The following is an 18,154-nucleotide window of genomic DNA, read 5'->3' on the forward strand; positions in this document are numbered from 1 at the left end:
AAATATTTATTCACTCGTTGACTTGAATAGGGGAAACTCGCTGAGAAATGAAGGAAGCAGTTTATTTATTGGGTTTCGACTCGGCTTCGTGGATGAGACACATTTTTCTCCTGGGGTCTCCTCCTCGCCACAACCCAATGTTACCATCTCCATTTTCTGTGCAAACTTGCGGATATGATTTGTGACATCGGAGGCACACTCCCGCAGCAGCCAATGGCCAGCTTTAGGATAGTACACCATCGTTGACGTCTTCAGCCATTCTCTGTTATTTCTAGCAACGCGAGTGGTCAGGTATTCGTCTTGTTCTCCCCAGAGAATGAGGGTCGTTTTATTAATCTTACGGTACGGTAACTTCTGCAGCTGCTCGCTGTCGTTATTGAAAGCGCGGTAGTAGTTCAGCGCACCTGTTAGCGCCCCTGGAATGAGAAAGAGGAAAGAAATAGGATTAAAATGAGACACAGTTTATTGTAAATGTTTGGAATTTAAATATTCTCCTGCGTTGAAATTTACGTTTAGTCCATAGTCATATATGTTGCTACAGGTTGGCACTTCACGTTTGTTCCTTACGCAGTCTCCTCTGGATGTAGTTTCCGGGTAAATGTGCACGTGACATCGCCACACCCGTTTCGTTGCCTAATTGTTTTAAATTACAGTAATTTACATTACAGTACAGCTTATAAAATATGTAAATATCTATATTTTATTTTAAAATTGTGATTTATGTTCGCCTGAGGAATGGTTCACAGCAGAAAAACACTTTAACATTTGTTACCAAGATACTTTGTTGGGCGAGTTGGTACAAAGAGAAGATAACGAGAGAGATAGTGGAAGCGTATTTTATTTCAACGGACAATAAGTGTGTCAGCAAGACGTCTCTTGCTCTTTCAAGGAAAGAGGTGTCTTTTTTAAGTGATTTTTTAAAGTAATTTTTATGCAGAAGGTGAACCCAGGGGTTTTTCACGTGACTGTTTCGTTTTCTTCATGTTTGTTTTTCTGGGCCTTGGAGTAAACGGCTTAGGCTTAGTTGTGAGTCAGCGCATGTACTGTGGCTTTCTTCTTTCTTGTCCCTTGTTTTCGTGTTCGCGCTGTTTATATCAATAATGAATTTAACATTTGTTGCCTTGTATTAAATAGTACCCTATTCTTTAACAGAATGCCATGGCGCCTAATAAGAAACATTCACGTGTATGAGCTTAGTTTGCTATTTGTTTGTCTAAATAAGAACAACCCAAGCTACCTTAATCATAGTTCGATGAACCATAAGAAGACATAAAATATTGCCAGCGATCATTGTCCCAAAACCTAGCAGAGAAGCGGAAGCTCACACTGAAGCAACAGGTATTCCAAGAGAAATTTTATCCCCCTGGCGTCGCCGGACTAAAAAAAAATATCTGTGTGAACGCAATGAGTGGGTAGACCGAAGGGAATAGAATAGCTGTCTTTGTATATCCTGGCCACTCATTCACCGCCTCAACGTTTAGAAGGTTTTAATTATATTGAGTAGCGACCTAGGAATAATTCGAGCTCAGCTAAACATGTGCTGATGATGTTGGCACACGAAGAAAAGCCAACACGAAAAGAAATAAAGTTTTTAGCTAGGGTCATGATTTGGCGCGTTAGTGCCAATTTACACTGAAATTTGGCAAACACATGGACACCACTGGACACCACTCAGTCTAAAGGCTCGTTATTGAAACTAAGTCAGGCATAGTGTTCCAATGTGCTAACCTCCCCAACGGGTCTTTCAAGTTCGCCAGGCAACATAGATTGATGAAGGCTATGACTGTACAGTGACTGGTTATTCTCCCTTGTAGCTAACAAACAAAGCAATCGGAGCTTATTTTTACCAGACGGGTTATTTTCCGAATACCTTGGTTGAGCAGCCACGCGTCCTAATCACTGTGCCACCATGGCGGCTGTTTTCGGTCGTTACAACTAGGTTTAATTCAGGTTGAACAAACGCCAATTGCCACGGTGGCTGGCATATGGAGCCATGGTACTCCTCAAAAATTGATGACTCAAAAATACACTGTTTTCAGTATTTATTCAGTTTCAGGTGTTTTATATGCTATGTATCTTGCATTTTGAACGCTTGTGTAGCACACGTGTGAAAGTTTTGGTTTCGTTGTCCTGTTCTGTTTATTTCGAAGTGTTTACTTTGAAATGTTTTCACGCTCACCACACCCTATCTTGCAATGGTCACCTGGGCCTCATCAAGCTGTCAGAAGCAACGTTCAGCCCGGTTCTCCAACTAGTAAATACGTAGTGAAACAAACTGATTTCATTTTTGCTTTCAAGTGGTGCCGAGCTATTCGCGATGTTATATTAGGCATGTGACGTTTTCATAAACGGCCAATTTTCTGAAATCTGCAAAAGCGTCTTATCGGCAAGGCTTGTTTTCCGAAGAAAATTCCTTCTTCCCCAACACCTTCTCGATTGTTGGAGAAATGAAAATGTAGATTTGGATCCATTCGATGCGTTGTAGAACGACAGTATATAAGGGAGAGAGTGTAGCAAATCGGCAAAGAAGTCATAAGCTGGCCGAGGGACGTAGGACATTTCTTCCTCACCTTCATTATCTTGGTATAAAACATTGCCATAGGGCCCTTTAGAGACCTCTCCAAGCCACATTTGCAAGCTGGCGACATTTGTTTGTTGACGCATAAGGGGAAACGGGGCTCTTCTTGTTTCCACAGAAGAAAGTGGGCCGTCATAGCGGAACCCTTTGTTTGAAAAACAAGTCTTACGGAAATGCTGACAGAACAATCGGTATATTTGGACAAGTAAGTCCCGTGTCATAGCACTTTGGCTGCTGTTATGGCAGCCCATGACAGAACACTAAACCACTGCGCTTCATCGGCAGAAGCGCTTTTGCATCGCGAAATAGCTTATTCGCGCAGCCAGTTCGGTACACGTGCGCAGGAAAGTAGTTGGGCTTCACGGGTCACCAGGATGCCACAATTACCATGCTGCCGTAGCGAGACGAAGCATTAGCCAAAGGTGCTTATCGCCGTTCTGGCATCGAGCTCGACGCCAAGGGCTGCGCTTTATGCTTGGTGAGGTGTTTGCATGTTAATTGTGAGGCAAGTCTTTGGTGAGGTCAACTTCTTCAGCCACATATGCACGGAACTGGTCCTCAACGTGGTGTTGAGCAAATATTGCTGCAGGTAGATAATCAGCAGTGGTACTCTGATGTTCTTCAAATACGGCGGTTCGTTTGCCACCTGCAGATGCTTCCAGTGTCTAATCCAATACCTAATGGCTTAGTTCCATATATGTTCGTGTACTTAAAGGAGTACTTGTCTCGTTTAGTGTTCTCCGTTCTGCTTTCGTGTTTGTGCAGGAGCGCTGATGTAACCATCTTTGATAGGTTACCTATACTTGCGCGAAGGAGACGAGACAAAAAACGGCCCACATACGACGTGTACGAACCAGCTCGCTCAAACAAGAGTATTACTTGAATTTGATGTAACCAACTTGCCCTTCAGTCAGAGTTTTTAGGAGCGCTTCATTTCTAGTCATATCACGTGCAGTTGCATTGTAATGCTCAGCGACGGCTAAGAAAGGAAGGAAACCACTTATGTTGAGCCTCCCCCCCCCCCCCCCCCCCCAGTAGTATTCATGGTGACTCCCTATCATGCATTGTGAGATGGCCGTATACGATTCCGCAGCTGACCAGCGTATTGAATAAAGCTTGCCTCTACAGTCTAAATGGAATTGTCGATTCGAGAACTGTCCAATTACAAGTGACGTGCTGCCTCCTTAGTAGTACGGTACGTCGAACGTGCCGTTACTGTTAACAAATTAATAATGCTAAGTTGGATAAGTTGATTATTGTACCCCATAGATCACCACTCAAATCCCAGGGACACATTTCAATGGACCTAGACGGCATTTTATACTAACCCCAACATGGAATGAGAATCAATTAACGTAGTTATCGACTACTGGAGCACGTACGTGAAACAAAATGGCAGTAAATTGATACTGTGGTAGAGACCGCTGTAGTTTTCGTCGAGAGGATTATCATGGGCAACGACGCCAAGAGCGTCTCTTCTCTGATAGGCGAAGAGCATTTGCTGCAGAGCTTAGAGGGTTTCCTCTGAATAACAGGCGCACAAACAAAATGCGAAGAACAACAAACTATATGCAGGTCAACATACTTATGATTAACCTGAGGCAAACAGTCGTGGACAATATCGACGCGGAAAACTAGACATGTGCATCGCTGGTTGTAACGCTTTGCAAGTAAAGGCGTTATCGGGAACATGTTACGTTTTTCATCAAATTAGTAGCATACTCATTACACTTTCAAAACTGTAACGGTTAGCGTGCTTACGGTAACATTTTCAGTAACATGAGGTGTCACGTTACTGATTACCATCATTCTATTTTTCACCTCACCCTCAACTCTGTTAAAAAAAAAAAAACGCAGAGCCTAAATTAATGGTGCAAATAAATGAAAGGTACAGGTGCCCTCGATGACCGTTGGTGTAGCTCGTATGTATCGAGAAAAAAACCTGCCCGTGGCGCGCCCAGCAACAACAAAAAAGAAACGAACAGAATATTCATAAAGCATGAAGCATGTGAACGAACACATTCACACACTTGCCGGCTACTTAACTTCATCAGCAAGTTGCCGTTATTACAAAGTTGTCGCTGCAGTGCTCAAGCGCTATTTATCAATTTTGATTTTAAATAAATTTTATTTCTTGCTACCTGCAACTGCGGCGACATTTATGGTTATGGAATTCCTAAGCGAGCGAGACTGCCCTTGAACACCATCACATAAACACTGCTATGTTTCGTGGTAATTATACAAGTTGAGGTGAAAAACGTTTTTGAGCGCATATATTTTTTTTTTTTCAAAACATTCCATTTTAGCGTTTTTCAGTTTTTGCGTCTATTTTCTTAGGAAAATTAATATAGCGTTTTGGAACTTCATATTTTTGAGAATTACTCTAAATGTTTGAGAGTTCAGCTATATTGTATTTGGGAAGTGAGAATTGATTATGAAGAGTCATTTCATGTTTAATTCGAAATTCTGAAAATGGTTTCACCGTGCGTTAGAGAGTTAGAAGCCATTACATGTAACTTGACAGGCAAGGTTAGGCCTCTATAACATTGCTACACTCCGACACATCCGTATTCTCGTTAAATCACGATTTCGGATAAAATCGCGTCTTGGACTAGAATTGCTGTGAAATATGACATTTATAAATTGTTATCGTGAGTTCATGCAGCGAAGACACTTTGACTAATAATGGTATGGAGTAACGCAAAGTAACGTTCGGAACTTAATTTTCGCTAAAGGGAAAGATAACGCGTTACTTTTTTTGAAGGTATCGTAGGGCGGACTCGTTTTCTTTAGCTTAACGAGTAACGTATTTAGTTACTTTTTTTAGTAACGCGCCTACAACATTGTACAATGTTACACTTTCCTACCGAACGTAGTCTTCGCCTGAAGCACTACCGTTCAGGAGACAAATAATCGCGTTCATTCCGAAAACAGCTGGTAATTGAGGTTGTGGCAAAGGCAATTCTCAGTGTCATGCTAATCTAAGTCAGTCAGAAGGGCGAAGCTGACGTCTTCGGTTAACTGCAATTCGGAGAAGGCAGGTGACTTGCACTGCTACAGACCAAAAGCCCGCAGTACGTCGATTCCAGGCGCTGCAATCTGTGGAGAAGTAGGCCGCAAAACAATCCCGGTGATAGAATAAAAGATTTGTCGGTTTTGAAAAAAGCGGACGGAGAGTAAACCTTTTTCACCGCTATTTCCGATCTCTGAAACCCGTCAGCGTGAACTCGACTGTCAAGTTTGTTTGTGGTGCAAAGTGAAGGCATCTGAGTCACTCCAGTGGATGAGTTCTTTAGGAAGTTGTCGAGCCTTCTGCTGACTTTCTGTACACGAGTCGGCGCTAATGACACCTTATTCACTAGTTGCATCAGCACTCGTCACGACCAAGACACAAATATTGTAGCGAAAGCTACACTGCGCATTCCTTCGCGCATTTTGCGGTGCCGGAAAAAGAGCGGTGGGGCCTAAACGAACGCAACTCGGGCCAATCCTTTCAAGTGAGAGGGTGGCATTAGAATCAACCTGCCAGGACATTTGAATTCACGCTAACCATATGCCACGCAGGTACGTTCACACGGCTTAATCAAAGCAGGCTTGTAACACTATCTCGTCACTGCCTTGGAGGTGCAGCTTAGGTGTAGAGCGTGATGTTCTCAGCGAAGCATTAACAGCACACTTGGTTCAGCAGTACTGAACCCTCATTTTGTAGTAACTGTTATTGAATGTAAATGTGCATGCAGCACAATACATTGAATTCTTTTAAACCTCGCATGGAACCTAGGCACGCAAACCGTATGCTAGACGTCTTACTGAAAGAGACAATGCGGAGGTGTCAATCAAAGTATTCTTCGTAGCACAATCTGATTATATGGATGTTTCTACCCATTTTGAGTGCCGCCACAAAATGCACCATTATAGACCGAAATGACTTTTAAAAATATTCTTGCTGCATCTTATTGCATCTTTATCGATGAGTACTGGCTGTCGCTGGTAAGAAGAAAAGGTGGGGTAGCGTAACCCTGGGTGTCAAGATCCAATATTCGGAGTTAACCATAGGTCCAGCTAGGGAATCACCGAGCAATAATCAGGAGTGCATTTCACGTTTCCGTATCTTATACAACAGCTTAAAAGGCATTTTCAACAAGAATATCTGACGTGACGTCACCTGACGTTGTGACGTCATGAACCTCTTGACAAAACACGAATTTTATGGCCCAGTTGGCAAGTGCTCTGGCAGGTGGCAGGTGGCGGGTGGCGGGTGGCGATTTACCATGAGCGAACGCTGTTTGGGCGCTGAGGTGCAAAGTCATAAGCACATGACACGGTCTAATTTGCATGTGCGCAGGCTATTATTTGACATATACGCTAGACACATGGCCTGGTTGCAAAACTGTCTTGGTAGATTGGATCGATTACCTGGTAGAAGAGCTAAAATGCATCAAGAAGCGATCGCGATAATGACAGGCTACAATGCCCGAAACCTGTTGCAGAAACGTTGCTTCCTATCCATGATTCTTCTAGCTTGAAGAGCTAAGAGTTCTTATGTGGATATTATCCCAAATACTGTAAAATTATTGCCTCTAATGATCACAGCTGTCATAAGAATGTCTATCTGGAACGAAGCAACAGTTCCACTGAACGCATCGTTATTCGAAATCGCAAAAATAGAGCAAGAGTGTTAAATAAAACCTGAACTAGATATCTTGTGTTGTGTATAGTGTGTCTGCAAATGTGACTGCCACAGGAGCCACTACAATTGCTTAGTTCTCCATATAATCTTGTAATTTTACTCTCTGCGAATAAAAGGCGTGAACAATATACCTACCTTTCTGCGAGAACATGTACTTATGGGCGTATTCCTCGTCTTCGGTAAACACTTTGTGAATCTGGTCAAAAAAAGTGAAGTCGTCTAGAATGAGGTACTGTTCGGGAACAGTGGGATGACGGAACGGGAACATGTACCTGAAATGAGAAATATATACAATTCCTTGCATTCCAATTTTTAATTTAGAATCCGCAGGTAAGTGTCGCGCACTAATCAAGAATTCTAGATTTTTTTCTGAACAACTAAGCCTTTCGAAGCTTTCAAGTAACTTAGTACACAGCACATCATCGGTTTATCAGTTCGAAGAGGGCCTACTTGCAAGGCGATATGAAAAATGCTACAATGAGCCCAACGAGTTTTCGTTGTGTTCGTTTCATGACGCATAAGCAACTAAGGTTATCGTATGCCGCAAACAAGGTGTATTGTGGCATTGCGGAGAAATAGGCTAATATAGCTTGTTTCATATAATGCTTTTGCTTTACGTATTTACAAACAGAGGAAATATAAGAAATTGCATTCTATCTTAGGAGATGTGAAGGATGAAATATCATCTGTTCGGTGTAAAACTGTAGGACATATTGTCCGTAGTTTTCCGTGCTTTTTGCATTACACTGAAATGTAGTTTACCGTGAGCTAATCTCGGTACCCTTCCACACTGGTTTATCTATTTCATAAGGAGAAGTTGTGTGTCAGATAGGTGCACGCGTCTAATGCAGAGTCGATACATTGCATTTTGATGACTACATGATTTCCCTTCCTAAAGGACCAGTTTGACACAGTGTAGTTTATTTATATTTCCATGTTTCACGAAGAATGTGAATTTCCTCTCATTTTGCACAAACGTATGGTATCTATATGCGGTATATTGAATCTCGTATTTTAAACTCGCGGACGCCTGTGGCACATGTATTAGGCTTTTCAATACCTCTGAAGCCTGTATGGCTAGGCACCCAGCAAAACCTGATACATGCCCCTGTGTTTCAGATTTACTACACAGTGTGTAAGTTTCCCTCCCAGCGGTTCAGTTGCCTGTCTGAGATGTAGTGCTGTGATTGCCCTAAGTGAATCTGTGTAGTTATGTCAGGTTTTATGTTGCTCTTTGCTGCTGAGCCCAACGTCTTCCCGCTGATGGGCAGAATAGACGAAATACTGCAGCATTACTGCGGGCCCATCTACAGATTTTATTATCAAATCGTCTCAATAGCTACTGCGATTTGTTAATATGGTCTGAATATTGATAGCTTACAGTGTTCTTAAAACATAATCAATTATGTTTGATACCTTTGTAGAGATATAACTGCAATGATCATGATATATGGTAAAAACAGGTTGTGCAAGATGTTTTAGGCAAAGCGCCCATCAGGTCTTTGTCTGCTTTAATAAAATTCGTGCAGTTAAGAGATTGGGCTCAATATAGCGCCTTCTAAAGTCGAACACAAAACAATGAGAAATGCGGCCGTACCGAATTTCAGAGCGATATTGGGTTACGGAGGAATTGAAGTACTATTAAGACCGTGGAAGATTTACGTTTCAAATGCAAAATATTTTCTGTGTACCATTGTACCCCTGAAATCACATTTGATAAAAGGAGTCGAGTTATGCCAGAAACCAGTCTGCCCTTAAACTCCTGGTTGTCATTAAAGGACAACAAATCAGGCCGCATAGCAAACTGCGGCTTGGTTTTCCTAAGAAGGGAAAGCAAACAGCATAGTTTAGTTATATCTGTCCTGACCTGTTGATTCATCTACCGCCAGCAGTGTTGAATGGTTCTTTCCTAGATTTATCATTATTTTGTAATATCCTTTTTAGAAACAATTTATTACTGATCTGCTCCTCTGCAAGCGAAAGAGGTGGTTGCGTGATGTGGGTTTCTACTTTATATTCCTTTTACTTTACTTCTATCAGCAAGCTGTAGAATCCATGCATTCATGGTGTTTTATTTGTTTCTTTTTGCTTATTCTCGTCTTATACTCGTTCTGTATCTTGCATAGCTGCCCCACCTTTCTGCAAATATTCACAGGTTGTATAATCAGTCTGAATTAAAAACCCAAGAGCAGAGTGACTCTGACCGCACTACTTGATATTAAAGATTTGGTTCGAGAGGACAAAGGTTCATTTCGCGGAACCGAATATGGAAAGCCCCACAAATGCGGCAAAACAAAAAGTGGGAAGAGCTGGAATGGCGACCCACCGTGGGAGAAAGGACCTGGGAATTATCATCTAATCTCTCCTGAGGAGTAGTGGAACGGGTTGGAAGAAGAAATGGAATTGGGGTATTGGGAAAGGATTATGGGAATTGGGAAGAAAACCGAGCAGCGTGGAATTTGTTGATCTGATCTAAGTGAATCGAAATTGCGTTTCGGCCTCCGAAGAGGACGGCCACTTTCCTTAGCTGTATGGGCTGCCCCTAGGCCTTCAAACATTGCAACCACTACACGCGTATTTCGGGTCTCCGACATCCGAGAAAGGGGCCCTAAAAGTGTGTCTAGACAGCCGACCATTGACCTGTTTTGGCCCGATTAACAAGCGCCACTTGAATTCCGCTTCCAGTTCATGACGTCCGCGGACTAAAATAGGCGATAATTGCTCTGCATTTTTCTGGAGCCGCGGACCACGGACCGGGCGGCGTATGTGATGGGAGCGGCGTGTTGGCGCCAAATTAAAGCGCATAAACTATACACCACATCAACAATGTACAGGGTGGTCCACTCTAAGTGCGAACACGGCTCTGCGTGGCCGCGCTGCGCGGAGCGCCGTTCGCGCATCGAAGCAAAGCCGCGCAGGCGCACAGGGGCCCGGGGGAGGAGCTTCGTGTCGTCTGCTACCGCGCTGGCGCAAGCGATGCAATACAATGCAAGTGAGCAATGCAAGGAATGCCAGCAATGGAAGCGAGGTGCGCGCCAGCGCTGTAGCAGACGACACGAAGCTCCTCCCCCGGGCCCCTGTGCGCCTGCGCGGCTTTGCTGCGATGCGCAAACACGCCGGATCCGCTGGCACTCCGCGGAGCGCGGCCACGCGGAGCCGTGTTCGCACTTAGAGTGGACCACCCTGTACACTGAAGAGCACCGGAGAACATTGTCATTATCTCGAGTGGCTTGCGGCAGTTTTTCTACCCATCTTTTGAGTACAGTGCAACTGTACGTGCAGCCCCAATACTGCCACGGAGCTTTCAAGGCGAGTGTTTGCGCGGCGTGTTAAGAGAAAAAAACTTCGAAAAGCCTTTGATCCTGCAGCTGCGTATTGAAATTAGATAGGTTTGAAAATGAACACGTGATACGCTGAATTCCGCGAGCTAACGGAACAATGGAACTCCGAGCCTGGTGGGTGATGGCACTGTGAGGGAACTACTCCCTAATGATCGCAGGCCTAGATTGTTTCGCACCGAAGTGCCAAGAAATGGTGATTTTGATTTGACCAGCGTTCCAGTACGCAGTCTATTCATTGCCTATTAGCAAAGAAAATATATGGTCATTTCGGAGACGCCTTAAAGCGGAGCTAGCGTGCAAGAAGATTGAGTGAGTTTGCTCTGAACAGGTACAGCTTCAATGAACAGATATTTTCTTGTTGTCACACCAAGCAGCCACTCTGTTTGAGGCAGCGATCGACCCGATGGGGTCAGTTTGGATCCGCCGTTTTTCTTCAAGCTTAATGATCCAAAGAAAAACTATTTTACTATGCACGCGAGGACAAGGAATGCCCATAGCTGCCGCACCATTGTAACAGTTGCCGGTGGCAGGCGTGGCGCTGAGGTAGGGAGAATGCATCGAACGTTGCTTCAGCGCGCTATCGCCGCCCACGTCGGTAGCAGCTCGACAAATCGTGTTATAAATCAGATATTTGAATATACAGTCTTATAATATATAATTTCTGTACGGAGCTTTCTTAAACCGATCGCCCAAGGGGCAACATTTGCGAGCTGTGTAAAAACAGTGAACAGCTATTGGCGTTAACTCCGGTTAATGCCGGGAGCCGTGGTCATAAACGTAACCAGGGTTAAGTTGGCCGCGTATATTGACGTGTTCTTTTCGCCTTCAACTTTACGTATTGAATTAAACGGATGAAGCGGGAGCACTGTCAATGTGGCAGGTCGTTAGAACTGCACTTCATCCAGGTACGGATATGGTTAGACGAAGCAAGCTAGACGAAGCCAAGACGGTAGCTCAATATGGCCCGAATGCGCGCACAATTTGGCATTATGAATTAATGGTAAAAAGGAAGGGAGCGTGCTGCGATCGTATCACGAAACTGCGAAGTCCCTTTCGCACTCTCCTGTGTCCGGCTTGTTGGTTGCTACTTTGGCCCACCGTGTGGATGCCGTCGGGGCCAAGGTGTGAGCAGTGGACCCTACCTGACCGGTCCACGGCACAATCCATGGTTCATCGTTTGCATACAACTTAACATATGCGGCTGATATAGAGGTTCGCCGTCTCCCAAGCCAGGTTACCTCTCCCCGACGCTACTCCAGATACTCGAGAGACGTATTTAGCTTCGTGATATATAATTGTCGGTCTTACAGCTCGTTCCCATAAGTGGTCTTCTAGAGAGTAATAGAAGGACAATAATTAATTTTCATCCCTCGCCTTTGCACGCATTTATCACCTGTACCCCTCGTTTTTCAGCTGCGTGTGAATACAACCCTCTTTCCGGAGGCTTACTGCTTATGGCGACGTTACATCACTGCCTAGCGATACTCCGTGCTGGATACCTAATGTATATGCAGGCTGCATGGAGATTTTCTTTGAAATCTATTGGGAATTGTGATCTCAAATTTGTGTCTTTCTATTTGTCAACCTTAGTTTGGCGACCAATCCAACAATCAAACACATTCATGCATATTGCTTGTGGCGACGTTACATCAGTGCCTAGTGATACTCTGTGCTATTGTACATGCAGGCTGCATGGAGATTTTCTTTGAAATCTATAGGGAATTGTGATCCGAAATTTGCGTCTTTCTATATGTCAACCTTAATTTGGCGACCAATCCAACAATCAAACACATTAAGAGTAATTACAATTGTCATATACAGATGACATTAAGCCATAAAACACAATTATCATACAAGAGCTGACCGACTATTTGGCCCTTGCTGTTTTCCTCCCGTTAAGACGAGAATTTTCATTTAATGCATCTTGAAAATATATATTAGTCTTTTGAATCAATTGTGTTAGCAATGACGATCAACACAATTCTCTGAAGACCGCTACATAACTTTCAGACACTTTTTCTTGGTTTCATTGAGAAGAAATAATTTTCAGCATAAATACTATATCCATGTTTTGAAAAAGCCTCTTGTATTATATTTAGCAATATGCTAGACATGCTAGAAAGCGTCATATTTTACTGAAAACGCAACTTCGAAATACGATGACATTTTCCATAAACACCAGAAGGACAATGAAAATAATATTATGCCTGGAAAGCGAACATTGCAGCAGCATGTTGTCTGTTTCTTTTTGCAGCCAATTTTTTGTGCGCAAAAATGGCTGACAACGTGATACCGCGCTCACTGTTTTACGGAACGTATGAACTCCATCCGTTCTACACTAAATATTCATATACTATATACTTTATTTGCGGCATGAAAGATGCGAACGTCATCTGAGACAAAGAGCTGGCAGCTATAGTGCACTAAGAGAAGAATGAGCGAAGTCATTTTGTACACAACTGGGTCAGACTGCCAGAGAGGTAAACTAGAATATCACACGGAGTACTCAAAAAACATGCAAATAGTAGCCCTGTATTACAAACGGGCTTCTTTTGACCCTGCCAGAGCAGTTATAACTAAAAGAGGTAAATATAACAGAACAAAAATGCACTTTTCACAAAGCGTTAAGGAGTAAAGTGGTCTTGTTAGGAAATGTTAGGTCTAAGTAAGATAATTTTTGATTACGCAACATCCGTATGTAAGTGTAAAGCAAGTTGCATCTAACTAGGACGACTATTTTACCTACAAGACCTTTTCTTATATATCAAGCAAGTAGATCATGAATGAATTTTCACCTGCAAATGCCGTGAGTGAATTAGACGCACTGTTTAGTGCATCATCGGCAAGCAACCATCTACGTACATAACTGCAGACTTACACAGGAGGGAACACTTGACACGGTAACCTGCTATCGTTACTCTTGCCCGTATAGTAACACTGCTGTAAATTATCGTAGACATAACTAATCATTTCAAAATTATAATTCATCATTTGCGAATTAAATTTACTAAAAATGAAAATACCAGCTCGTAATTTAGTCTGCCTGCCACAGAAGTGGCATTGCAGACAAATATGACAGGAATTTTCCGCCTTTAAAGTTTTTAACAATACGCCATGGGGCAGTAGGGTCCTTGTTATTTTTATTGTATACTTAGCCGCAGAGCGGTGATATTCAGTGCAAAATAAAAAAGTTTATGAAACATCAGCTGCTTCCCTTATCCAAACGCTCCTGCAGTGTTTAAAACAGGGTTTCCGAATTCAAACTGTTGCTTACGTCCAAATAACTAAAAAAAGAGAACCGATGAACTGAATCTTCGCCGCCAGGTAAAACTGATTTTGTCAAGGACTCATTCTGAAACCGACTAATTGATATGTGGGTCTCGTGAATAAAGGTCACGTGCATCATTTTTCTTTAATATTAATAGGCTGTGTTTTTATTTGTCCTTGCGAAAACTGTAACGTTTGTCACACATAGGACCTTGAAAAATAACAATGGAGTTGAAACAAAAACAGCCCAGCAACGCTATAATAGCTTATATTGAAAACAAGAATTTTATGCTCTATACATTTGTGAATGATCAGTACTTACCAAGACATTTTCATCTGCCTTATGCTTGTGAACAGCTGCTTTCTGAACGCCACGGGATGCATGCCATTGATAATTATCATTTTATTTATCAATTCCTCGTGCAAGGTGGCGAAGCAGAAGCTGATCATGGCACCCCAATCATGGCCTACCAGGACAACCTCCCTAGTGCGATTGGGGTCTGTTTTTAAAACAATGAAAGCAGATATGACTTATGCTGGCATATTAAGCTTTTTACTTCGACACTTTAACCAAAACGGGCGATAAAATAAGGATGCCCTAAGCAGAAGTCAGTACAACAAAAAGTTACAGTACACCTTTCAGCTACAGCTGGAAAATATTCTTGACTCATTTTCCTTGCAAAAACAAAAAAAAAAAGCGATGGCTTTGTATTTATGCCCTAGTATACAATGCACACGAAGCAGCTGCTGCGGCCCACGGTTTCAGGTCCTGCTAATGTTAGCGGGATCCAGCGAACTTCTTGGAACTTTGCCATACACCCCATACATTGCCTGCTACTCTCTTTTACGTGCCCTCTCCCAATCCCCTCTCCGTCAAATGCATTGCCCGCTCCAAGTTTTGCTGCCCACTACCCATATCCTCCGGTTATCCTTCCGTCTTTCATCTCCAGCTGTCCCTCTTCGATGGCTATGAGAGTATAGAGGGAATTTCTCTCCAAATTGCCCCTTCCCAACGAAGCCTTCAAAAGAAAGAAAGGAAAGGGCAGAATTTTCCAAGAGGGGCCCGTAATGCTAACTTCCTAAATCTACTGCAAATAACTATACCGCAGTAATTAGTACAATTTCTACTACTACCGCAGCTAATAATTTTGCCCCCAATAATTATAATTTTCTGCTACTACGACTACATTTTCTAAGAATCTATTTTACAAAGCAATTCTTCATAAGCGCATTTTTTGCGGAATGTTTTATTAACGCAGAATATACGCATAGCATATAATTGCCGTATCAACAAGCAGTATAAGAAGACACTCCCTCAAGATGTCCGAAATCTTCTGCTGAATATCTTCAGAGCACCCCCCCCCCCCCCTAAATTCTAAGATCAATATATTCACACAATTCCGAGGTTTGCACCATTTCCATGCATGCGTTCACAACAGACAAATTATTCGATCGGTGCTTCTGAAGAAGATGGCTAAGGAAACTGGGCTTGACTCCTTAGCAATACGAGCTAATTTTTTGCGTTACAAAAACAATGTTGCGACAAAATCGTTTTAGTAATCAGGCCAAAGATACCTTGCAGCAGCATATGGGTGCACACGCATTTTATTAACAACTAAGTTTTGTCCAAATGAGGAAATATTACTGTAGTTGGATTTCCCGTTTGCATTATTTAAAACTGTGTGCCTTAAGAGAAAAGGAACGCGAAACAAAGGCTCTAATGTTCATCACGTTTTGCAACGCGATAATAATTACTACATCTTGCGGGAGCCAATAAATTATTTTACCATGTCTTAAAAGAGTATGGGGTACAGCTGGTACATGTCTTTTTGAAAAATGCTTCATCAAATGATACACGCAAAGGATAAATTCACAGGAGTTGAAAATCCCGTGGGCAAGCTGAAAGGGAGCTTTGAATCAGTGAAACGGAGAGGCTGCAATAAGTGATTGCAGCAGCAGGCTGATTTTGTAAAAAAAAAAAAAAGGAAGAAAAATAAAAGCGTTCGTAACAAAGCTTTTTCAGAGCACCCAGGTATGAATGATCACAACTTTGATTGTGAAAAGGCAAGAATAGTAGCCGGTGAACCTGAAGAGCATTGAAACTAAATCGGAAAATGTTAATCACAGAAACCACAGTACACACTTCGAACAAAAACAGTACAATTCCTAACCAGCGGCGGTTATTCAATGCTGTTTAAAACGATCATTTTTTCACGACGACTTCATTGTGAACTAGGATCCTGTCCTGGGAGCCTGAACATGAAACATTGACTAGTTGCGTACTGGCCCCCATTTTCCTCCTTGTTCGCACTTATACCAGGTATGAAATGCTGCTTGCCGCAGAATAGTGTGTATGGGAGCGCCTCAACCAGTCATGGTGGCGCGCAGGCATAATTGTGTTCTTAAGCGCTGTCACTCTCTTAACAAATTTGCGAGAGTGGTAGGCATGTAGAAAGAGAATCATATTGACCGCGCAGCCCGCAGAACGGCGTGTATGGGAAGCCTCAGCCAGTCATGGTGGCGAGCACTGTACAATTGGGTTCTTAAGCGCTGTCACTGTCATTACAAATTTGCGAGAGGGAAAAGCGTCGTGAAACATAATTATATTGACCTCGCCACCGCAATTGGTCGAGGCTTTCCTAACATACCGTACTGCTGCAAACAACTTCTGAAAAAAAAAGTGTATTGTCGGAATGAGTTTTAAAACGAACTTGTATATGTGCCTGAAAATAGTGCTATGAGTTAGATTCTCGCGGTATAAATTCGAAAATGTACGTATTTACACTAGATTTACGTAGTATTAAGGAGCCGTTTATACGGTTTGCTGTATCCGTGTCTTCTCTAAAGGATGAAATGTAGATTGGAATCGCCGTTCAGTCACCTTGGTTGTTCTTGGTAGCTGAGAGGTAGCTGACAGGGTAGTTGACAGGGGGCTGGCAGGAGGAGGAGGAGGAGGAAGATGAGGAGGAAAGGCAGGAAGGTTAACCCTTAAAAGCAACTGGTTGGTTTGCTACCCTGCACTGGGGGAAGGGGTGAGTGAATATAAAAGTTGTGAGAGAGGGATGGTTGAAGTTACTACAGTCACATTACAGACATGTCACATCCCATCACGTCGCAGTCCATATCACTTAAAACAACAGCAAACTCATGGTCTTTCAATTAGGCCTGTGCTTTTCATAAAGCGGAGCAGTGCCTGGGAGGCCTTCACCGCAGACGATCGCCGTCGCCAGGGACCTAAAATGTTTCAGAAACACAGCGGGCAGTTTTCGCCTACTATCAACTTCAAACGATTCGTATCAAAACTTTGAAAACATTAATATTTATGCGTAAAAGCACTTCACACGTGGTTCCTTTTAGGGGCTGGTGCCGCATAAAAACTGAAATCTTGTACTTGTAAGATTGGGATTACCAACAAAAAGGGTTTGAAAACTTTTGACTTGGCAGTGCGTAATGTAAGAGACCGTGTAGTATTTGGTGTTACAGATAGAATTTATATTTCGCTTTTTCTAAAGATAGACTGTGACCAATCCCTATTATCTGCCTAATTACTCAGGAACGTTTTCGTGATGGCGAAATGAGTAAACAGTGCTACATGCGTGCTTTCGTTGGTCCAGAAACCACTCCAAGCGCGGCTTGAAACGAATTTGTTGCAGACAAATAAGTGGTACCACTTCCGAATTAAACAAAATTATAAAAGTTTTACCAACCTATATATTCTATGAGATTCTTAAGGTCTTCAATCAGATGTTTCATGAGGTATTCGGCAGTATCTTCAGGTCTTGTAGTATTTCCGTAACCGCGTAAATCTGGAGCCACAACGCTGTAAACAGTGGAAAGGCTATTTTATAAAAATAGAAGTCGAATCATAGATGACAATCATTCACATGCACATTTCATTAAGTGTTTATTTTCGCACGTTCCTTGCATCGGACACTAACGTATTAAATACCGAAGAATGCAATTCCCTTATGCCATAATGGTACTAGGTAAGCGTACGTAGTGGTATCAGGCAATTGGTACTTAACATACTTTGAGAATGTACACTTCATGAAATATATCAAGAAGTAAAAAAAGCAGGAATTAGCTTCAAGTGACTTCATTCGTACAAGCTAATCAGCAGTTATCTTGCCTGGGCTTCTACATAAGACTATGCATCATTACTCTAATTAAACTGGCCACTTAATTAGTGTTAGCGACTCCTTCTAACCCCTCGTTCATTTGCACACTCCCTCGCCGTTTTTCCTGCTTATCTATGAAAGGTATTTCATTAATCTTAAA

The 18,154-nt window shown here is 42.6% G+C and overlaps 1 protein-coding gene across 1 annotated transcript in view; it reads right to left on the reverse strand.

The window, feature by feature from the left end:
* Nucleotides 1-18,154, reverse strand: part of LOC146176789 (epoxide hydrolase 2-like) — a 33,034-nt gene continuing 14,880 nt past the window's right edge. The window contains exons 4-7 of the mRNA XM_084581041.1: nt 17,584-17,696; nt 14,199-14,376; nt 7,404-7,540; nt 1-416 (exon numbers count right to left, since the gene is read on the reverse strand). Of these exons, the coding sequence (XP_084437167.1) occupies nt 7-416; nt 7,404-7,540; nt 14,199-14,376; nt 17,584-17,696 (838 nt within the window). The 3' untranslated portion in view covers nt 1-6. The remainder of the gene's footprint in view (nt 417-7,403; nt 7,541-14,198; nt 14,377-17,583; nt 17,697-18,154) is intronic.

Source organism: Amblyomma maculatum, chromosome 10 (assembly GCF_055883805.1).
Source record: "Amblyomma maculatum isolate TAMU_Amacu chromosome 10, ASM5588380v1, whole genome shotgun sequence".
NCBI classification, from domain to species: Eukaryota; Metazoa; Arthropoda; class Arachnida; order Ixodida; family Ixodidae; genus Amblyomma; species Amblyomma maculatum.